Source organism: Cervus elaphus, chromosome 25, assembly GCF_910594005.1.
Source record: "Cervus elaphus chromosome 25, mCerEla1.1, whole genome shotgun sequence".
In the NCBI taxonomy this organism is placed as follows: domain Eukaryota; kingdom Metazoa; phylum Chordata; class Mammalia; order Artiodactyla; family Cervidae; genus Cervus; species Cervus elaphus.
The window spans coordinates 63,195,205-63,219,043 of NC_057839.1; the positions used below are offsets into that span (position 1 = coordinate 63,195,205).

The following is a 23,839-nucleotide window of genomic DNA, read 5'->3' on the forward strand; positions in this document are numbered from 1 at the left end:
TGGTTGGGGAGCTGAGATTCCCACAAGCCTTGTGGCCCCCAAAACCAGAACATGCAACAGAAGCAATATGGTAACACATTTAATAAAGGCTTTAAAAAATGGTTCCCATTAAATAAAAAAAAAGAAATCAAAGCCAAGCCCTGGCTCCTCAAGAGCCACCCCCCCGTCAAGCCTCACTAGCCGCGGGTGGCCACGGCTTCTGAGTTTTTGCATCCGTGGCTTTTCCCACGGGCTGTGGCCGCACCCTGCTGATGCCGTGAGACCTGCGGCCGTCTGTCTCGGCTGCACCCCGGAGACTCTCCACCCGGCCTGGCCCTCAGCCTTCCCTCCCACGGCGCCTGGGGTCTGCAGACACTGAAGGCTGCTTGTGTCCCCCCTGGGGCCTGGGCCCCGCAGGGGCTGCTCTGCGCCAGCTAGGGGAGGGGGCTTGCTTGAGTCCTGAGCTACGGGTGGGCTTTCGGTCCAAGGTGCACGAGCTACTGGGCCATTTCTTGTCAGGGCTGGGTTTTTTGGGGTGGGGGAAATCGGGGCCCTTCTCTTCTAGAAGACGGGAGCGAGACGATCCCTTCAGCCCCAGGGAACCTCTCTTCCTGGGCCTGCAGAGGCCCAGGGAGGGTGTGGCGGCTGATTGAAGCTCTTCCCGTAGGAGCATCCGAGGGACCAGGGCTGGAGGGCTGCAGGGCCGGGCTCCTCTGGAGAGCGAGTGGGGCCGGGGAGCAGGGGTGCCGGCCTGACCCAGCGCGGGCGGGGAGGGGAAGGGGCTCTAGAGCATTAGGAAGGGAGCTGGAAGGACACAGCATCCTCTGAAGTCACCGAGAGACCATGCAGGAGCAGGGATACCACAGAGAAATGGGGCTGTGGGGAGCAGAGTTTGGTTTCGGTCCAGCCTGGAATATCAGGTTTTCTTGGGCTGGAAATAAGTGAAAGGGCCACGAACAACCAGTGGCTCAGACAGTCAGAGCCACGGTGTTTCCAGTGGGCATGTACGGCTGCGAGAGCTGGACCCTAAGGACGGCTGAGTGCCGAAGAATTGATGCTTCTGCACTGAGGTGTTGGAGAAGACTCTTGAGAGTCCCTTGGACAGCAAGGAGATCCAACCAGTCCATCCTAAAGGAAATCAGTCCTGAATATTCATTGGAAGGACTGATGCTGAAGCTGACACTCCAATACTTTGGCCACCTCATGCGAAGAGCTGACTCACTGGAAAAGACCCTGATGCTGGGAAAGATTGAAGGAGGGAGGAGAGGGGACAGCAGAGGATGAGATGGCTGGGTGGCGTCACCGACTCAATGGACATGAGTTTGAGTGAGCTCCGGGAGTTGGTGATGGACAGGGAAGCCTGGCGTGCTGTAGTCCATGAGGTTGCAAAGAGGCGGACACGACAGTCCATGAGGTTGCAAAGAGGCGGACACGACTGAGCGACTGAACAGTAAAGAGTGATGAAGTCTCCCCCAGACACCCTTAAATGGACCAGGAGTGGCTCAGGGCCTTCCTGATGTCAGGATGTGGTACTTGCCTGCTGCTCTGGGCCCCTCTCCTCCAGGCCTCGTGGGGAGGGAGGGAAATCCTGTCAATTTCTGTTAGAAGGGAGCTCTCCCAGAACCCAGGCCCTCCTCCCCTCAGCTGTCTTCCTGCCGTGAAGGAGGCTGAGTGAGGCTGAGTTGAAGGGGGTCCGTGGTCAGGACTGATTGGCCCCTGGCGCACCCCAGGGCCGGGCCAGTGAAGGAGGCCTGCTGGTGGGTGGGCAGCGGTGAGTGTGGAGCAGGATGAGAGTGAGGTGGGCGGGGAGGGGTCCCAGTATCCAGGCCCCTGGGTGTCAAGCTCCCGTGTGGCTTTGGGAAACTTGCCCGAATGTTCTGACCTCTGGTGGTGGTGGCGTAGTTGCTCAGTCGTCTTGACTCTGTGACCCCATGGACTGTAGCCCTGAATATTCATTGGAAGGACTGATGCTGAGGCTGAAACTCCAATACTTTGGCCACCTGATGCGAAGAGCTGACTCATCTGAAAAGGCCCTGAAGCTGGGAAAGACTGAAGGCGGGAGAAGGGGATGACAGAGGATGAGATGGTTGGATGGCATCACTGACTTCATGGACATGATTGAGTAAACTCCAGGAGTTGGTGACAGACAGGGAAGCCTTGTGCGCTGCAGACCATGGGGTCGCAAGGAGTCGGACACGACTGAGCGACTGAACTGCAGGGGGCAGGTGAGGATGCAGAGGTTCTACCCCTGCCCTCGGGAGCTCGCTCCTGCTGTGCCCGCGGCTGCTGGCAGGAACTGCTGTCACCGTCACCTCCAGGGGCCAGGCTGGAGGCCGCCCTGGAGCAAGGCCCTGGCTGAGCCCAGAGGAAAGGGCCCCAGAAGGCCCTGCATGGCGACTCAGTGCTTTGACCTGGAAATGATGCTTCTTTCTGCTCATGGGCCCGAGCTGCTTACAAGGTCCCACCGGCCACAAGAATCCAGAAGTGTGATCCTGTCCGGCGCCCAGAAAGTGCTGGTGTGACAGACGAGCACAAACTCTGTGGCTTCAGGACAAGTGTATGACCCCACGGTTCTGTGGACTGGAAGCCCAGGTTGGCTCAGCTGGTTTCTCCACTCGGGGTCTCATGAGGTCCAACTGCAGGTGCTGGCTGGCCAGGCTCTGGGAAGGATCTGCTTCCAGATACAGCTGACTCTAGAACAACAGGCCTGAACTGCATGGGTCCTCTTGCAGATTTTTCAACAGTAAACCCAACAGTACCACATGTTTGATGTTGGCTGAACGCTCAGATGCAGAGCCCATGGAGGACCGGCTGTAATTTTTTCTTGCATTTTCAACGGCATAGATGGTCAGCGCCCCCACCTGTGCTGTCCAAGGGCCAGCTGAACATCCCAGTGTCTGGGACAGCTGTTCCTTGCGGCTTAGCACCGAGCTCTCGTTTCCTTCCTCAGGGCCTGCACGTGGCCCCTGCATCTCAGGGCAGCAGGTGGGCGTCCAGTCCTGTGCCCCTGCCCCTCTCTTCTGCTGTGGTTGCATGGGGCCCACCCACATCAGCTTTCTAAGGTCTGCTAGTTTCACTCCACCTGCAAAGTCCCTTCACAGCAGCATCTGGATCAGTGTCTGACGGCACCACCAGGCTGAACCCGGGTGCAGAATCCTGCCTACCACAGGGAGGGGGGTGGGCGGGTGAGACTCTAGGTGGGAGCACGGAAGCTGGAAGTTCTCACAGTCAGCTTCAACTGTCTTTGAAACAGGAGTCAAGATTATAGTGCAAGTATTGATAAGGCTCTTCAGTGCTTATCTTCAGAACATGTGTTGTATGAACTGGAGTTTACTTCAGGTTGGTGCAAATTATGTAGCATCTCTTGGATTTGTCGATGACCAGGACTACTCATGAAGATTAGAGGTACTAACAGAGCAGTTCTCAAACATTTTGATTTCAAGATCCCTGAATACTCGTCAAGACCTGCAAAATGCCCTACCCCCTGCCGCTTGTTTATGCCAGTCTACACTGACTGGCATTTGATGTGTTAATGTAATTTTATATTTTCCAAAGTGAAAAAAGTGAGGAGTAGCATTACTTTCCACTTTTGCAAACCTCAATGTCTCTCCTTACAGAGGACAGACAGAAGTTGTCACATATTCTTCTAACATGTGCTCAGTCCCTCAGTAATGTCCAACTCTCTGTCACCCCACGGACTGTAGCCCCTCAGGCTCCTCTGTCCACGGGATTCTCCAGGCAATACTGGAGTGGGTGGCCATTCCCTTCTCCAGGGTAATCTTCCCGACCCAGGGATCAAAATCACGTCTTTGGCATTGGCAGGCGGTTTCTTTATCACTGAGTCACCTGGGAAGCTCTATTTCTGTGTGACTGCTTGTAATTAAAGATCAAGCCATTTAACAAACATCAAATAGGGGCTTCCTTGGTGGTCCAGTGGCTAGAACTCTTTCACTGCCAGGGGCCCAGGTTCCATCCCTGGCCAGCGAACTAAGATCCCAGAAGCTGAGTGGTATGGCCAGAAAACAGAAGAATAAAGAACTCGCCTCCAACCCCTGAAACACTGAATAAAGCTGGAAGTGCAGGAACTGGGAACCAACAGGAGTGCTGGGTCCTGTGTGGGCATGTGGCCTCGGGTCAAGGGCCTCACTGGCATGAGATGCTGCTGCTGCTAAGTCGCGTCAGTTGTATCTGACTCTGTGCGACCCCATAGACTGCAGCCCACTAGGCTCCTCTGTCCCTGGGATTCTCCAGGCAAGACCATTGGAGTGGGTTGCCATTTCCTTCTCTTATGCATGCAAAGTCGTTTCAGTCATGTCAGACTCTGTGCGACACCATGGACAGCAGCCCACCAGGCTCTGCTGTCCACAGAATTCTCCAGGCAAGAATACTGGAGTGGGTTGCCATCTCCTCCAGGCATGAGATGGGGGTCAGCCAAAGCACAACGGATGTAAACAAGCCATTTGGAATTGGAAGATAAAGGGCAATGTGGTATCTAGAAGAGGTGCTTTTCCTGGAAAGAATCAAAAGCATGTGAAGAACACATCTACGAGTTTGTTCATCAACCACATGGTTTCTTTCAACCAAAACCCTCCAGGAACATCCGTGGTTCCCTTTTGAGGAGTGGTTTAGTCTTCATTCAACCACAAACCACTTCACGTGGGAGACTCTGGTTCAAAGCAAGCTGTTGGATGTTCTTCACAGGCTGAAATTCGCCCTTGTAAATCAACTCATCCAGGTCAAGACAGTTATCTGAGTGGGTCTGTGTCTGCACTGAAACCAAACTTGAAATCAATGCATTCTGATGCTGCACCCAATAGGTAGTAAATTATAATTGAGCCATTTCAGAATCCATTTCACAATGAGATACGTACTAGATTGTATGTTCATCAGGAAGAACTATGTTACTGCTCACTGCCAAGTTTCCTAGTGAAACCACCAACGCATTAACATGGAGCAAACACAAAGACCCAACAGTTAAGACTGGCCAGCATCCAGGTTCCCAGGAGAAACTGATGGCTCCAAACCCTGATGGCCAAGAGTGCCCTTCTTCATCACATCCTCTAAGCATGCTTTTAGAAAAGCAAACACAAGCCAGCAGGGGGCAGAACAGCATGGGGAGATGGGACCCCAGGGAAGTCGGCCAGGGTCTGACGCTACTCCACTGAAGGCAGGCCGGAAGATGCTGGACAATGAGGCCATTTGTAAGATGTGAACAGTAAGAAGCCTTTCTCCATCACAGGGTGGTAGCAGGTGAAGTGCTCGGAACACAGCCTGGCCTCTGCCAAGGGCTATGCCCCTCTGAGCCAGTACTTTTTAGTTGCCAAGTCACGTCGATTTGCTTCTTGACTCCATGGACTGTGGCCTACCAGGCTCCTCTGTCCATGGGGATTCTCCAGGCAAGAAGACTGGAGTGGGTTGCCATTTCCTCTTCCGGGGATCTCCCAGACCCAGGGATCAAACCCGCAATAAGTAGAACTAATTCAATACCAACCTATCTACACATGGTAACTGCAAGGTGTTTCCTTCCACTCAACCCATGTTTTCTGTTTCACTCTAACTTCACTTGCTTTGCTCCTCTGAGAAAACCCCAACAGGCTTCTGAATGGCCCTCCAAGCACCTGCGGGTGCCGCCAGCCTGTGCCCACCCTGGCCTCCTCTGCACGACGCTGGCCAGGGCTCTGGGTGGAGCCAGGCCAGGACAATGCCAGGGGACTGTGTGACGATCACAGGGTTAAGGCTGGTCTACGCAGCACTGTGGGGCCACCCAGTCAGTATAACCTAACAGCACAGAAGACAGCCCAGTCGTGTGCTGGATACTCATCTCTGAGGGTCTCCACAATCAAAGATTCACCCATGTAGACAGATGCAGCACTTAAATAAATTTAATAGGACCAAGCCCATATTCCTCAATGTTAAAGTAAGTCTTGAGAACAAACCAAACGTTTAAAACTGTTTTTAAAAACAGGTCCTACATTAAAAAAAAAAAAAAAAAATTCAACTCAAACCCCTTCAATTAAGGCATTTGATGAATGTTATAGTGAATGTTTAACTTGAAGAGCAGAATATAAAGGCTGTTTAGAGTTCCCTTTAATATAACAAATACAAAACCTTGTGAGATCATACCTCTACACTTTCATGTCTCTGAACAAGTGAAACTATGGCTACCAAACAGCTACTGTGGTCACAGCATCTACTACAGTGTCTGATACGGGACATAACAATAAATAGCTGTAGATGCAGCACAAGACACCCATTTATTTCGTCACAGTAGTGGATGTTACTCATTTTACTCTAAATTCTCTCTTTACTCTTCAGATTCTCCAGGCTTACGGATGTCGTCAATCTTCAAAATCATTCTAACCATTTGTGTTGCAAGAGAGATCTGTTGCTTTTTGCCGATCAAGGTTTCTATGACATGTTGATGTTTCATATCTGAAAAACACAAATTCATTATTCTAAAACAGCACACAAACTTATCATTCTAAAACAGCATACTCCTAGCATTAATGGAAAGTGAAAGTCGCTCAGTTGTGTCTGACTCTTTGGGAACCCATGGACTGTAACCTGCCAGGCTCCTCTGTCCCTGGTGATTCTTTAGGCAAGAATACTGGAGTGGGCAGCCATACCCTCCTCCAGGGAATCTTCCCAACCCAGGAGTTGAACCCAGGTCTTCTGAATTGCAGGCCGAATCTTTTCTTTGAGCCACCAGGGAAGCCCGTTATCATTAATACTTTGTTCCTATTTATGAATGAGAGAAAAACTTAAAAGACATAGAACTCTGAAAGCCACTAGTCCCAGTTATGTTTTCAGAAGAATACAATTTCATTAGTTCCCAAGACATTCTGGAATGCGGGCCTGGTCACTGGAGCACTTGGAGGACAGGGAGCCCTCTTCCATGAGGGTGAGTTTCTCAGTGACTTGCTAAAGAGGGAACCATTCAGCGACGTCTCACCCCACAACGTTCCCTACGCCGTTGGTCAGTAAGACCGGAGTGAGTGAGGTGAGACAGTGCCTAACAAGGAAAGTTGCTTCAGCAAAAACCCAGACATTCAAGTTAAAGAAGTGTTAACTGTCTAAGAAGTTGCTGCTGTTACTAAATCCTCAGGTTGTTAACCTAAAATCCAGAACACATCTGCAGTTCTGAGTAAAAAAAAATATGCCATCAGATTCTGTGGTCAGGATTGAGACAGAACCCCCAAGACAGCCCAATGAGTACAGAATCTGGGGATTCACCAGGACCACCATCCCTACATGCTAGGGCTGTGCGACCTTTTCAGCAATGAACGATGGAAGTACTACAGAAGTCACAGCACACACTCCGTTTATAAAACACCCTATGATTTACGGGACACGCCCACAGCATCAGCAGTAAACTGAAAGTCAATTTCAGAGCTATTTTATATGACATACAGAACCCACACTGACATTTATGTAAAAGAAATGAGATGGGAATGATTTTCTACAATGGAAATCACCTTTGGAATAAATACTGCACTGCAGTTTTTTGTTGTAGCTTGCTAAGACCAGCATCCTAACAATTCCCCAGATAATTATATCAAACACTAGAATTCAGGACCTGGGTACCTGAAGCGTGTGCAAGAATTTAAAAAGCCAGGATGAGTTCACGGTACACATTATGTAGCAAGTAATCCCCCAGTTTAGGTCAGACCTTGGCCCAGCGCCTCACCATTGGTCCCCTTGTGCAGACAGTCGATCCCAAGGGCGGGGTTCACCTCCTTCACTTGTCTGGCCCGGACCTCAGTCATGGTCTGGATGGGGTTCATGCCGCTGTTCTCGGCGAGTGCCATGGGGATGACCTCCAGTGCATCGGCGAAGGCGCGCATGGCGTACTGCTCCAGGGTCGGGCACTGCAAGGGCACAGGGTCACGTCAGCTTTCTTGACAGAACCCCCAGCAGCTATCTGGGGACATTACAGAAAGACATCCTTGGAAAAGCTAACTCAGGACGAGTCTTCAGAACAGGCCGTAACATGAGTGCCGCTATTCATGAGGGCAAGGATGCAGAAGGTACACGTCAGAAGTCAAGAAAGCCAGTCTTCCGGCTGCACCTTTAGTTCCAACGTCCAAGCAATTCTCAATTCCAGGTAACACTAAGTGTGCAGAGATCTGTGTCAAGGCTGCAGTCTGAAAAAGGCTGACACACGCTGGCCTGTGGTAACCTGCATCCACCTCCACAGGCACAAGGATCAGCTCAGATTAAAGACCCGGCATCCAGCCCCCGCCGCACACCGCGTGGTTGGTCCCACACCGCGGTCAGAGGCCCTCACCTTGTCGGCCTCCTGGCTGACCGCCAGGGCGCAGGAGATCTCCGCAGCGCCCCCGCCGTACACCACACGGTTGTCCCGGATAAGGTTGCGGATGACACAGAGAGCGTCGTGAAGGGAACGCTTGGCCTCCTCGATGATCTGGGGAAAGCAACGCTGCCTAAGTTAACGGTTCCTATCCTCATTCTACTTCCCCCCCCCATAATGAACTTAGGGGAAAAACTCCCACAATACTGGGCAGCCTAGGCCTCACTCCAGGACGTATGACCAAGCGGTGAAGGGGGTCAAACAAAAATGACAAAGCAACACCCTTATGACGAGTCTTACCGTGATCTGCTAGAAACCTGTCCCTGGAGCGTGGAGCATGCACCCACGCTCTCCCAGGTCCCCATTTCTACCTGAGACAGAGGAAAGGCAAGTGTGCACCGTAGGCCCACAAGTGTGCACTGTAGGCCCAACAGTGGAACATGGTCTTCAGGGTTTTACACTGTGACCCCACTTTATTTTTGGGGGGGCGGGTAGCGGAGGGGCCCACACTGCATGGCTTGAGGGATCTTAGTTCCCTGACTAGGGATAGAGCCCAGGACCCAGCAGTCACGCGCAGAGTCCTAATACTGGACTGCTAATGAATTCCCAAGGTGTCCCTGCTTCTCCAAGAAAGATGACCCTGTCCTCCTCAAAGTGTCCCAGCTAAATACATTACGCGAAAAACCCAACCACATTCCAGATCAGAAAAAATGCAGGACAAAGAAGTGAGTCCTCACCATCTTATTTCCTCCTCTGATGAAAATGGTGACGGCTCTGGAGTTCTTACACTGCTCGATGACCAGCATCTTGTCTTTGGTGGTCCCAAACGAGATCTCTTTCACAAGACCTGCGAAGCCCAGCTTCTCAGCTGTGAGCTCTGAGAACCGAGGGACGATGCGGCCGCCTGTGGCGATGGCGATCAACTGCCGGGAGGAAGGGAAAGACCAGCATGGTGAGCGCGGCACTCTCAACACCAGACCACAGATGGGCCGAACGTGACCCAAGACTGGCCGTGCTCCCTAGAACCACTGCCCAATCCAGCCCAAGTATCAAGGTCCAGCCCAATGCCTTGTTCAGGGAACAAGGTTCTGAAGGGCGGGCGACCTGCCACTATGACCCTGCACACTCTCTCTCAGCTCTCCCCCTTCCCCTCGCCCCCATGAGGACCAACTAGGCTGTGTCTGTGGAGCCACAGACCATGTCTGGGCAGCTCTGAATGTTTATGACCCTGACACAGAAGTGCACAACCAGTCTCCCACCTCAGCGGGCCAACCAGACAGCAGTGAGAAAGGAAAGCACGTGAAAATGCCACACCAGAAACTCATGTACAAACAGGAAGAAAGATTCTAGCATTTTCCCCTCTTGCAGCTCAGCCCCTGGTCTGTGGAGCCTCAGCACAGCGTGGGAACCACAGCAGGGTGTGGTCACAGCGGCTTCGAGCAGAGATGCTCCACGAGCTCCAGCCCTGCACGCAGTGTCCTTGCAGGGGGCTTCCTACCTCAATTTCAGGTCCTCCGACCCAGCGAACCGCCGGCAGGTCATTCTGGAGAAGTAAATGATTCGCTTCATCGTCAAAGCCCCACTGGCAAATAGCTAGGTTAGCACCAGTTTCTTTAATCTGGGAAAGAAATGCCACAATCATGTTAACAGAAGTATTCTTTGTGCTCTTCTATTGGAAAAAAGGTTGAAACCAAGGCGAGAAACATAGCTGGGTGTATAGGTGGGAGCATTAGCGTACAGAAAAGAGAAAGAACTACACAAGTGGCTGTGTCCTGTCAGCCCCAGTGAGCGTAAACCTCACTGGGAGCTGCGGTGAGGCGCACCTGCCGGATCATCTCCTCAAACTTCTCCTTTTCGTACTTCTGGAGGGCTTTAAAATCTTCCACAGATGTCACATCCAGCTTATGTTTCGTCTTTGGTTTCGGGGGCTCAAATGGACATGTGAGGATTGCAATCTTAGCATCTTCCACTTGCTGCAGGAAGAGACAGAAACATATGAACTACCTGGAGGGCTCAGGAGGGAAAAGCCTGATGCCATGGAGGCACGGCTCACCTTGGGCATCTGCGGGTGACTGAAGTCCTTGTCCACGATCACGCCCTTGATCAGCTTGGTGTCCTCCAGCCGCCCGCCCACCTTGCCTTCTACCTTGATGAGCTCGAAGTCAACATCCCTGCGCTGCATGTCAGCCACGGTGAGGACGGCGTTCACAGCAATCTCGGCCATTTGCCGGTGACAGCTGTTAACCCTGAGGGGACACACAACACTAACCTCTCATGTCCACTCAACAGTGACTGCAGCCAGAGAGAACACGTGCTGTGAACTCAGATGACACGACATACTGCGACCCACAGGTATCACGTAGAACTAACCACGTGCAGGGTCCCCAGGGGAGAGTGTCACCATGACCTGCGCTTTCAGCAGTCTGGGAAGGGACGCTTAACCCGGGTCCAGGGACCCCAAAGGGAATCATAAACTGGGATGGGAAAAAACCTGTTAGTAATAACTGAAATGTACTATTTTCTTCCATTATAAATGTACACTAAGAGACCACGAACGTATGCCAAGAACCAAAAATTTACCAAGACCACTATTTTGTAATACCACTAACACTTTCAAGCCAAAACAGAACAGGAAAGAGATGAAACCACCAAGGAGAAGCCAATCTTATCTATGGGAAGTGCACCACTTAACATCTCAAGAGACTGCTCGATAATTTCACATCTGATTCTGAAAAAACCACAAGGCAACTGTAGCCCTCCAAATACAGTGCCTGGAATCCTAAGTCACCTGGAAAGACAGCAAAGAAACTAAAATACTGTGTCCTAAGTAACTGACATACAATGCTTCACCTTATGTTGAGTGTATCTGGCCCTTGTTGGTCCACTTGAACGTTTTCTATAGTAAAGATCTATGCTTACTGAAGTTTTCTAAAGACTTGCAAATAAAGCTGAGTCAACTTAGAAAGCAGTAACACAGAATGTGTGCATTTCAAGAAAGGGTAATGCCTTCCTTCCAGGAGAACCAGAGTGCTCTTCTCGTGATAGAGGCCACCCCGGACAGTCACCCCTGCCCAAAAGTGGTCTCTGCTCAGACTTGTGACAAGAGGACAGCTGGCACCATGAAGGACAGAAGGAAGCAGCCGTCTCTGCTGCACTTGCCCTGCCCTCTAAGTTGAGCCCATGTCATCCTTTAGGGCACAAATTTAAAAACTTCCCGAACTGATGTGAATTAAGACAAACGGTGCAATAAAGTACCTTACATTAGGTTTTTACACTACATTTTAACAAGAGCCCCTAAGTCTCCACTGTTGTTCAAGTTGAGTGTGCCCCGTGGCTGAGGCGGCTGAGTCTCTGGGGGCAAGAGCTGTCTTGTGTCCCCAAGACTCAGTAGTAGGCCTGGCAAGTAATGAGTACTATGTAAATGTCAACAACAGCCAATGGAAGACAATTTCAAGACTGCCCCTTCATACTAAGTAAAATTCTGGATCATTAAATTCCCTGTCGAATGAATAAAGAGAACCTCTCCACTAAACTGCTTCCCAGCAAAGAAATGGTAGAAAGTGTTACAAAAATGAGCACTTCCCACTAGTGGGACCCCGTCCTCCCCGAGCCCACCCTGAGAAGTAAAGAACTGCACAGCTTACACAGACGTCAAGAGGGCTGAACCAAACCTGGGAATCCAGCCTCCAACAAAACACAAAATGCCCATGTTCACACCGGCAGGAAAGAGGAAGGAAACCCAGGTAACAAAGCCAGAAAGGCAGCTCATACATCAGGATGAAGCCACCGTGGATAATCCTGAGCTGTCTTTTAAGACACAGCACACGAGCACTGCCTCCTGCGCGAACGCGCCCTGCAACCCCACACTGTACACGCACACTTTGGAGCCCAGCGTGGTCTTCGCCGTCTGGATCAGGGGCTCAGTGTTCCTCATGTCGACAAGGACACTGTCGCTGATCTTGTCCAGGTGCTCGATAGCGATGCGGGCGGCCTGCTCGTAGCCGTCGGCGATCCTGATGGGGTGAATGCCACGGTCCAGCAGCTGCTCGGCCTCTTCCAACAGGGCGCCAGCCAGGACTGCGGGCGAGACAGCACACCTGGCTCAGGCAACCGCTAGAACTCAAAACACACGAGACGCTGTCCTGGACGCACGAAGGTTCCAGACTCAAGCTCAAAGTGTCTCAGAGGGGAAGGCCATCCCTAAAAATGGAGCCTCGCGTTTTGGTTCTAACACAGTTCTAACAGGTACCCCTCATAGATGGATGCTCAACTCTCAGTGACATACAGGATGCAAAGAACGTAATATACAAACCATTTTTATAAGGGAAAAAACCTTCCTGTTTCCTAGGCCAAGGATTTCTATTCAGTGAAATTCATGCCGGCATCCTATAGTAATAAAATTTGTTTACTATCCTTCCCCGACCTGTTGCCTTCTCCTCTCATTTTAGCACCACAAAAACAAGTTTGAATATTGCTGCACTCCAAGTACATCCAGAACAGTGTTTGCTTCCCAACAAATGTATAAAATACTTGCTGAATAAGTTAATTCAAATTTCAAATGCAGAAAAAGTAACACTGAGGATATTCATCTCATCAATCCTTCCAAACTTAAAAAAATTTCAAACATTCAAAAAAAATTTCAAGAGTAGTATAATGAATACAATTTACTTATTAATAATACTTTGTTGCATGTTTTCTTTACATACGCATGCTTTTTCTGTTCAATGATTTGAAAATTAGTTGCAGAAATAAGACATGTCACTCCTGAATATTTTAACATTCAGCTCCTAAGGATAGGCACGGTCTCCTGCATCGCTGTAACATAACTGTCACACTCAGGAAATCTTGACGTTGGTAAGATACTAATACATAACCCACAAATGACCCCATGTGTCCCAAACATCCTTCAGAGCTTGGAAAAAGAAATCTGGCGCCCAACCAGGTTTCACATGTTAGAGCTGCTGTCACTTCTCTTAGCTCCCTGAATCTAGATGAGCTGCCTTACTCTACTCCCCACTCCCTTCCTGTTCTTTTACATTGACACTTTTTTTTTTTTTTTACATTGACACTTTTGAAGAGCCTGGGCCATTTGTCTCATATCGTGTCCTTCCACATGGATTTGTCAGACTGTCTCCCCATGATGTGATTCAGAATAAACACTCAGCAAGCATGTTAGGCCTGTAACATTCTTTGCGACCACACAGACTGCAGCCCTCAGGCTCCTCTGCCCACGGAATTCTCCAGGCACGAATACTGGATTGGGTAGCCATTCCCTTTCTCAGGGGATCTTCCCGATCCAAGGATCAAAGCTGGGTCTCCTGGACTGCAGGTGGATTCTTTAATGTCTGAGCCACCAAGAAAGCCCTTAATATTAAATAACTCCTCTCAAATGAGACAGGATATTTTGCTTTTTCTTACCAACCACTCCTGTGGTTCCATCTCCAATCTCATCATCCTGTGATTTGGACAGTTCAACCATCAGCTTGGCGATCTGGTGGTCAACATCCATCATGCTTAAGATGGTGGCACCATCATTGGTCACAGTCACGTCACCATCTTTATCCACCATCATCTTATCAAGCCCTAAGAGACAATTGTGTTTAAAATGACTGAGGGGAAAAGAAAGAACCTACATTAAACCTATGAAACAGTTACCCTTACTTCTTGACCCAGTACCTTTCTAGCAGCTTATTACAAATAATTCAACATACATGAAGGAATATCTCCATGAAGACCTTTTTAGATTGGCTAATTTAAGCAAGACATTGGAACAATTTAATGATGGCTAAAACTAGAGAAATTGCAAAAAAAAAAAAAAAATTATGGAGCATCACTAAATGTAATATCACAAAATATAATGTTGCAAAAGACAACAGCTACGATTTGGGAAATGCTAATGAAATTATGTCAAGTGGAAAAAACACACGACCTAAATTTGGATGTAGCATTATGACTTTAAATGTGTTGAAGGTCTGGGATACATCCTAAACATCTGACCATATTAGGGGGAGGATGCCCCCCTCTGTCTCCAAACTTTCTGTAAACAGATTGAATTGACTACTTTATGTTATACAACTTTCATTAAAAAACACAGAATGTTAAGTCTCTTACCATTTGGTCCAAGTGATGTTTTCATTGTATTTGCTACAGCCTTTGCTGCCATTATATGAGACTAAATGAAACAGAAAAAGCCAATATTCAAGTTAGACATAATTTTAAGTTAAGAACATATAGCTGTAAAACTCACTTATGACACAGCTTCTATTCTCTACAAAAGGCAGCAGACAGGGCCACATCTACCTGTGAAAACTGCACAACTCCTAGTGTCAGAGAAGACAATTCTTGTGTGAAAAAACAGAACCAAGTGCTCTGTGTTCTCTCTATAACCCTCAACACATCTAATGAGGCAGGTTCTCCGGGCCCATTTTACAGCCAAGAGCAGGGAAAGTCTGACCCGAGAGGCCGTGCAGGACCACTGTACAAAGCTAACTCCGTGGGAGGAGTCCAGCCGTCTACACACAACACCCTGAACTGTCACGCCATGGATTAATACACTCCTCTCCCCAAAGGTCCAGTCAGTACACAACCCACAACCAAGAACTGCCCACCAAGGGGGTCAATGCTGAAAATAACAGAAGCCCGAATGCATCCTTTTTCCTTTCCATAAATTACGCTCATATTCCCTCCAAATACCTTGTTTCCTGTCTTTCTGCTCCTGCCCTCACCAACCTAACTCTGACCCACCGCACGATGCAGATTTCCAGGGTCTCTCATCACTGACCCTTCAGGTTCACCCCCCACCCAGCGGTCATCCATCTTCCGAAACGTGCTGCTTTCCTCAGTCCCCACCCTTAAATGAGTCGCCAGGACTCTGACAGGGCCAGGACTCGACTCTCAAGTCTGTAAGCTCCAGGTGTTCTTCAAAGCCAGACCTCGCTCTGTTCCAGTGAGGGCGGCTAAGGCCTGCTCCCCAACATGCCCTCTGACCCCCGAAGTCTTGATGCACTGAAGACCTCCGCTCATTAAATCCTGACCAGTTTACAAAGCAGTTTAATGCAATGTTCTTTGAGGCCTTCCCTTGCGACCCAAGCTCACAGGTTAACAAGACACAAAGTTCACTAGTTTGTAAAAATACTGGTTATTCTCAAAATACATCTTTGACTGATAGGTCTGCACAATTAAATATTTAGAGAATAATGACCACAGGCAGGTGGTTCTTAACCAGGGGCGAATGTGCCCCCAGGAGACGTTTGGCAATGCCTAGAGACATCCCTGGTTGTCACAATCAGGGAGGGGACCATAGAGGGTGGAGGCCAGGGTGCTATTAAGCACCCCATACAGGACAGACCCCATAACAAAGCAGGATCGGCCCCGAGGCCGCGGAGCAGGCTCTAGACTACTGGCTGCACTGTCAGACAGAGGTGGGTTTGAACCCTGGTCCTGTTCTTTACTAGCTCTGGGGCTACATTTCTCTCTAAGACCTGTCTCAAGAGACTGAGGATTACAAAGATGTGGCAGAGGCAAAATCACCTGTGGCTTCTGTTATCCTGGTATTTTGGGTGCATGTACTGGGTGTTACTTTCTCTGCTGGTTGCTTTCCATGAAACTCAAAACTGAACACATAACACAAGTGGTTTGAGTACCTACCATTGGTCAAAGGCTGGGTGGCCACTTCTTAGGTTACCCCATTTAATTCTTGTCCTCCACTTGACAGGGGTGTATTGGCCCCATTGGGAAAGGAGGTTGGGAAAGGATGTGTAACTTGCCCTAAGTGAAACAGCCTGGGGCAGAACTGTAGCGCTTAATTTAAGTAAAACCTCAAGACAAGGGACACCTCAGACCTGATGACACGGTCATACACACCAACTTCATGGATTCCATCCCAAACACCACCTCCTCAGGTACAGTTCTACTTAAACTGTGATTCTGTTCAAACCCCTGTCAACGGCTCCCTCCCATCCCTGAGGATAACATGGTCATGTCAAGGAGCTCAAGAACTTCCACCTTTTCCACCCTGCAGCTTAAACTATGCGAAAACCAGATTGCTGTCTCCTCCAAGGTGCCAGGCGTTCTCCTGCTCTTGCTTTCCCTCTCCCTAGCAGCTAGCTCTCCCCCATCCAGAACACTACTCCATCCCCGACCAAAAGCCAATGCTCTACCCAAAGTCCTAAAGACCGCCTCTGACTTTTTACCTGCACACACGCCCTCCCAAAGCTGGTGATTCCGGTCACACACTGTCTTGTACTACGGTTACTGGTGACCACTTTTCACTCTTGCAGCTGTATTTTCTTCCTTAAAAGTGTACGTTTTTAACTTTTACGAGACCCACACCCAGGAATACGCCATGTATAAAGGGACTCAAAAACGAAATGGCTAAACCCTTAGGATGCCATGACGAAAATTACCCTCATTTCCTTTGAGGCCGTTGCAGGGACACCGACTGAAGGTTAAGAGCCAGCGTCCTAACCGCCCAGGTGACCTGAGCCACCTCTCCTGCATCCTATTGACGAAAACACTGTTCGGAATACCTGCAGGTTGGAGAAACCAGCGAGGACGCGCCTTCACCGCCTGAGAATTCAAGCAGCCCCACCCAACTCTGAAGAGCACCCGCGGGCCACCCTAATCCACAGATGAGACTAAAGGCTTATACGTCGATTTTTCCCAGGCGCGGGGTGACGGACTGGAGGCCAAAGGGGGCTCTCTCAAGCTTCCCCCGGAGCACATGGCAGAACCCCTCAGACATTGCGCACGCGCAGAACCACTGGCTTCGGCCGCCTCCCCTCATCCCACCTACAGTGCGTCCCGGGCCCGTTACCTTGAGGGCCTCAAGTCCCATAAGACGAGACTTGCGGTCCTGATCCTTGATGATGAGGAAAGGACGGCCATATTCGTCGAAAGCGAGGGTCCCAACGGACGCCATGATGCAGCAGCAAGAGTTACTCTCCGTCAACCGGCGGAGACCACGCCGGAACCCAGAGCCCGCCTTCCTCTCGCGGGAAGGCGCAAGAGCTCGCGCAGACGCAGTGCAGGCCGCCCGAGACCTATTTTTCACTTGAGACTAGTTTAACGCCAGACAGTACCTTCTGGAAGCCACGGCCTTCGGAAACTTCTATCATTCAGGAAGCTGTGGGGGGAGGGTGGAAGTTGGAAGACACGGACGGGAACTTTAGAATCCAAAAGCCAGGAACAGATGTAAATTAGACATTCATCAAAGTTTTAAAATTGACTGTTTCTTGATAGTGTTTCCCAACGAGGAGCTCATTTACTTAGAACATTATTTTCTCCCTCGTTCCTCTCCCGGTTCTGGGAAGGTGGTAGAGCTCACCTCCGGTTTTCTAACTGTTGGAAATCTCGCGATGGACGGAGGAGGAGGAGGTGAGAGCAGCCGTGCGCGGCGGGCTCTTTGGGGCGCGGGCGCGTTTTGGGGCCCGGCGTGGGGCTCGCGGTCAGTCCCCGGAGCAGCCTGGCAGAGTTGGGCGCGGCGGGTCGGGGACCCGCGGGGGCCGGTTCATGGGCTCGCGGCCTGGCGTTCGGTGCTCAGTGCTCGCGCTTGCGGTGTACTTGGCCCTGGTTTCTGACCGCCCGGAGCTGTTCTCAAGCGCTTTATGGCGAATAACTCATTCAGTCCGGCACGATATTCCGAGATGTGGGTACTGGAGACCCGCTGTCCCGGCTGGGGAATCACAGCTCCGCTGCTTTTTCTAGCTGCGTCTTTGGGGAAGTGACCTGGCTGCAGCAATGGCAGTAATGACACCAGCATCTCTCTTTACGGGTTCAGGGAGAACCGTGCCTGACCGTTGGCAAACTGTTTAAGAGATCACATGTTTTGCACAAATACTTCGGTAACTAGCCCAGAGTTACTCAGCTTCTGAGAAGAAAATTGACCTGGCCTTACGCTGAATTTCCACTCCCTGAAGCCCGGGGTTGTGCTGCTTCTGAAAGTTTTTTCGTGGCAACCCTAGTGAAGTACCAGGTCCTCTGAATCCCTCCAGCTGCTTTTTCTTCTGAGCGCTGATTACGAGCTAATCATTTGTAGGCCTAAATTGATTTGTTGTGGGTTTCCCGCTTCAGCTGGTAAAGAATTCGCCTGCAATGCGGGAGGCCTGGGTTCGATCCCTGGGTTGGGAGGATATCCTGGAGAAGGCAAAGGCTACCCACGCCAGTATTCTGGCTTGGAGAATTCCGTGTGCTGTATAGACCATGGGGTTGCAAAGAGTCGGACACGACTGAGCGACTTTGACTCTCCAGCCTCCCACCATCCCGGCTGCCACAGAACGGGGGCTTACCCTGTTGTGTTATTCCTAGCCTTCTATTGTTTTGCTCAAATGTTGAAATGAATGCGTGGGGCTGTAACATTTAACCGTGGCCTGACAGTTAGGAACGGGTTTTGAAACCGGGGCCAGTGGTGATCATTTAACCTCTTGACCCACTTCAGTGATGTTCCAAGGACGTTTTGACTTTTGGAGTCAGGTCTCAGTTCACTTTAGTTTGGCCAGTTCGGTGTCCTTCACAGTGGTGAATCCTGCGTTCCATTTGGCTCCTTAGATTGTGGTGTAATGCAGGGAATGTCTAGTGAGGTCTGCTATGTAGTTTCTTTATTTTCTGTCAAAACGTGGGGAAAAGGTTTCCCCCGCTAATATCAGTACATTCTGTATTTCAAAAAGAAACAAGAGATGTTAGACCAGGACAGGAGAGACTTCGTCAGTGGACAAAATAATGCACGGTAAAGGGACATAAAATATATGCTGTAGTTTTAAGCCTGTATGTAAATGAATGTACACAGTGGATAGCCCTAAAATACTGTGATGTGCAAATACAAACGCCACTTTAAACACAAATGGCAGGTCATAATCCCAGAAAGGCCTCTCCTTTCTTCCTGGCCGTTTTCCTTTGACTTGGACTTGAATAAGAACCCCGTACCTTTTTGTGTCTCCGTCACTGCCTCTAGCTGTAGGTGACCCAAACCTGTCCCTGGAAATTGAGGTCTTCAACTATTATCAGAAGTCAGTATTTAAGCAAGCCTGGAGACAATGGAAGTTCACTTTTTTGAGTCTTTACTCTCAAGGACTGGCTCCCTTCAACCTCTCAACAGAAATAGCCAGTTGTCCTCCACAGCTCCCATCTAAAGGAATGTTCAAAAGAGCACATGTGACAGAAATCTTGCGTGATTTATTTATATGACAGTGAATAGAGTGAATCTTAACACTTGGCATCAAAAAGATTTAGAGATTTGTAGAAGCCGTCTTTTTTTTTTTTTTTTTAAATAGGTAAGAAGTGGATTTATTTAGAGAGAAACACTCCACAGACAAGAATGTTGACTGTCTCAGCAGGCGAGAGTGGCCTTGAAATATGGTGTGGTTAGTTTTGGCTTTTTCTTTTTAGTTTTAATTCTTTTAAATTATGAAAGTACGATAACATGTCTACAGGAGACTTGGAAAATACAGAACATGGTTACATGTAGTTCCACTATGTAGAAGCAGTCTTGATTTTAGTTTCTAATCTTTAGTGACTGGTTTTCACTGGTAAAAATCAGTATGTTTTTTATTGAACTGACATAGCAATATTTTGGATATATAGTTTGGATTTACATAGTAACTTCTTCAAAAGCTCATACAAATTTTTGTGATGTTGAAAGACTTCTGTAGGTGTAGAAACTTGAGACAGAAAGTGCATGATACCATTGAGGAACAGTGCTGTTGGTGTTGCCTTTGTTAAAAACAGATAGTGTATTGCCTTTGCTCAAAAAGTTTCATCCCAGTGTGATGAATAAAGTACACGTTTAGTCCAGTGGTCAAGGACTCCCACCCTGTACTCATCAAATGCTCTTCCGCTTGCCTTACCTTGATTCCCAAGGCATTCTTTTGAGAAGGTCCCCTTTTCAATACAAGCAGCCCTCCTTTTTTAAATTTTATACAACTTTGCTTTTATGAAAAACCAACATTAGTACCTGTTTTTCCCAAACTGAAGTCCAAGGAAGATTTTCACTTTCATGATAAAAGGGGACAAGGGAAGTTGCTTTCTGAGTTTGGCAGCGAGCTGTCCCAGGGGCAGCATTCACCCCAGGGGCAAGAGCACCCCGCGGGGCTCTTTCCCGGGAACCACACTCCACGTCCAGCTGCCGCATCGCTGAACCCTTTCTGTTAGTACCTGTACTCTAGCTAGCTGTGTTCTGTGCATTCCTTAGCAAGATGTGCCCTAAGGTAATTGCTTCTTTGCTTTAATGCCATTTGGCTTATGAAAGGTTTCACAGAGACACTGCTTTTGGACAGGGTGGGAGGCCCTGTACCCTTAGGTCCAGCTGAAATTCTGTTTCTACCCACACCTTCCTGGTTGCATCATTGGGATCAGCCTTTCTTCCACCTCCTCTCATGTTCCCACCGCGTTTGGTAAACGTTAGAGCGTCTCTTACCCCTTGCCTTGTAACTGTCTCAGTGTAACCCACCATTCACACAGGCTAAAGGGGTGCTCTGGAGACCAGGAGCGCTTTATTACATCTTTTTGCTGGTTAAGTTGAAGAGCACGTGTCTGCACAGGTGAAACAGTTGTTTGGGTCGTCTGATTTGAGTTTATGTAATCAGCTGCCTATTGGCTTATGCCAATGGGAGAAACGGATCCTTTACCATCTGAGCTGCCAGGGAAGCCCAGCTAGAGAAACGGTCCATCAGCAGATAGCTGGAAAACAAAATGTGGGCTGTCCATACAGTGGAATATTATTTGGCAGTAAGAAGGAATAAAACGCTAATATGTGGTACAACGTGGATGAATCATGGGAACACTTGCTAGGTGAAGAGGCAGTCACAAAAACCATGAACTGTGATTTCATTCATGAAAGTCTTTCTTTTTTAAATTTATTTTTAATTGGAGGATAATTGCTTTATAGTATTGTATGGCATCTGCCATACGACAAGGTGAATCATACACCTGTTCCCTCCCTCTTGAACTTCACCGTCCACCCCCCACCACATCCCATCCCACCCTTCTAGGTTGTCTCCAGTACCGCGCTGAGCTCCCTGTGTTATGCAGCAGGAAAGTCTGCTTTCTTTAGAGACACTAGATTTGTGTTTGCTTAGGGCTAGAGGGGGCGGGGAGGATGAGGGTAATGGCTAAAGCATAAAGGTTCCTTTTGGAAGTAATGAAAAAGTTCTAAATTTAACTGGTGATGGTTACATGTATCTGTGAATCTACTGAAAGCCTTTGAATTAAATGGGCAAATTGTATGATACATGAATTATGTCTCAATAAAACTTTTACAAATTATTGACCTCCTCCACACCTCCCGATGATAGTATTGCCCGGTCACTAAGTCATGTCCGACTCTTTGTGATCCCATAAACTGCAGCTTGCCAAGCTTCCTTGTCCTTCACTATCTCCTGGAGTTTGCTCAAATTCTTGTCCATTGAGTCCGTGATGCCATCCAACCATCTCATCCTATGCCATCCCCTCCTCCATTAAAATAATAGTGGCTAAAAGTCATCACTTTCTCCAGCTGTGCTAAGGGCTTTATAGGCATTGCTGATTTAACTGTCCCAGTAACTCAGGATAGTATTATTTTAAAATCTTGCAGGCGAGGAAACTTGGGCTTAGCAACAACTCATCTCTCTTTCTCTCCTTTTAACTGTCTTTCTAAATTGTGTCTGACTCTTGCAACCCCATGGACTGTAGCCTGCCAGGCTCCTCTGTCCATGGGATTCTCCAGGCAAGAATACTGGAGTGGGTTGCCATTTCCTTCTACAGGGGATCTTCCTGATCCAGGAATCAAACTGTGGTCTCCTGCATTGCAGCCATATTCTTTACCAACTGAGCTATGAGGGAAGCGCCAACAACTTGTCTCGTGCTACACAGCTCTGAGTTCTGAGACTCCAGAGCTGTGTGACTGAGATCTTTCTGATCACTGTCCTCTACAGTTGTAACACCTGCAGAAGGACTTCTTCATATGAGGCAAGGCAGATGTGCCTGCCTTTAAAAAAGAAAAAAATCAAATGCACTTCCATTAGCATGTTAAGTTCCTCCATGCAGTGCTGAAAAGTATGAATGAGAATGTACTTAAAACTCTTGCTTTCTATCAAACACCATCACTTTTCCAAACTTGACTTTTATTTTACCTCCATCACTGGCACCACGAGTAGACAGACTTCTGTTATTGTTTCTGAGTTGGTCGTCTGCCATGATACCAGGTGTGCAACTCACTCTGGGAGACCTCAGCCTTCAATAGCAGAGCCACACTGAGCTGGTGATGCTGAGGTGGTCACCAGGGGCTTCCGGCCTGTCCTGTGTCCACGCTTGGGCCTCACCTCCACGGCGACAAGTTACCACGTCTCATGGGCTTCCCTGGTGGCTTGGGTAAAGAGCCCGCCTGCCAGTGCAGGAGATGCAGGTTTGATCTCTGGGTGGGGAAGGTCCCCTTGAGGAGGAAATGGCACCTACTCCAGTATTCTTGCCTGGAAGTTTCCACGGATCGAGAAGCCTGGTGGACTACAGTCCGTGGGGTCACAGAGTCAGACAGGACTGAGTGAGCAGGCACACACAGGGACGGTAAGCAGAAGTAAGTCCATGTCCTGATTCCAGCACCTGTGAGGACACTGCCTGAGCCACTCGGCGGATGTGGTTGAGTGAAGGACGTCAAGATGGGAGGCTTGTCCTGGCCCATCTGGGTGGGCCAGTGTGCTCCCGAGGAAAGGAATCCTTTCCTAAGCAGGAAAGGAGAGCAGGGGTGTCAGAGGAGGAGCCGGTGGCTGGACTGGTGTGGGGCCACTGGCCAAGGAGTGCGGGCAGCCCGTCCTACCCCAGGGCTTCCAGAAGCACTCCCACCCTGTTTCAGAATCTGGCCTCCAGAACTGTACTTTAATAAGTGTGTATCGTTTTTTAACCCGCCTAGTGTATGGTAATTTCTTATCGCATCAGTAGGAGACTAAACACAGTGACCTTTAGAACAGCTTACTATTCCCTAAACTGTGAACGCTAATGTCTTCAAATGATAAGACTCTTTTGTGTCCCTTCCTCTTACTCCATTTGTCTACAGATTCCTGTGGTTTTGGTTTTAGCACCTCAGCTAGAGTGAGAGCTGGTTCAGGGCAGGGTGGTCTTGTTACATTGGGGTTCCAGTGCTGCGCACTTTTGTGCATGCTCTGCCTGTATCCCTTTGTCTCATCCTCACAATGATCCTGTGCCCCACTTTACAGATGAGGAGACTGAGGTTCCAAGAGGTGAAGGGTCACAGCTGTTAGTAAGGGGTGGAGCCAGGATCCAGCCTCTGCTGCTGTGCCCTTACCCTCTGTGCTTTGCCCATCATTAATCCATTTCAGAATTAATTTCAAATAAATTTCAACATAAAAAATGTGAGATCCTATTACGAATACATTCTAAAGCATAAAACTCAAGAGGAGGATGTTTAAGGTACCATTTATTCCCTCAGTAATCAGTGATTAGAGTTTGTTTTATTCTATACTGTGATAGCCCTGAAATGAGTATTTTTTGGTCCTTTATGGATCTGCTTTAAAATTCTTATTACCATGACTATTTAAGATTTTTAGTAAAACCAGGATTTTGTCT

General features: G+C 48.9%; 2 protein-coding genes across 3 annotated transcripts in view; one reads left to right on the forward strand and one right to left on the reverse strand.

Annotated features, from left to right (window-relative positions):
* Positions 1-5,845: 5,845 nt before the first annotated feature.
* On the reverse strand, positions 5,846-17,374 carry CCT5 (chaperonin containing TCP1 subunit 5). Its single transcript, XM_043887196.1, has 11 exons — positions 17,106-17,374; positions 14,402-14,462; positions 13,709-13,873; positions 12,169-12,367; positions 10,344-10,536; positions 10,114-10,263; positions 9,789-9,908; positions 9,028-9,213; positions 8,267-8,404; positions 7,667-7,847; positions 5,846-6,411 (listed from the first exon to the last, which is right to left on the reverse strand). The coding sequence occupies exons 1-11, from the start codon at positions 17,208-17,210 to the stop codon at positions 6,284-6,286; spliced, it is 1,626 nt and encodes a 541-aa protein (XP_043743131.1). The 5' UTR covers positions 17,211-17,374; the 3' UTR covers positions 5,846-6,283.
* Positions 17,375-17,494: 120 nt separating this feature from the next.
* The window catches only part of ATPSCKMT (ATP synthase c subunit lysine N-methyltransferase), a 30,115-nt gene continuing 23,770 nt past the window's right edge, over positions 17,495-23,839 (forward strand). The window contains exon 1 of one of the 2 annotated variants that reach the window (XM_043887198.1): positions 17,495-17,665. In XM_043887198.1, the coding sequence (XP_043743133.1) occupies positions 17,647-17,665 (19 nt within the window). In that variant the 5' untranslated portion in view covers positions 17,495-17,646. Of the gene's footprint in view, positions 17,666-19,586; positions 19,648-23,839 lie in introns of those variants that run through there. The other variant, XM_043887197.1, reaches the window with a different exon arrangement.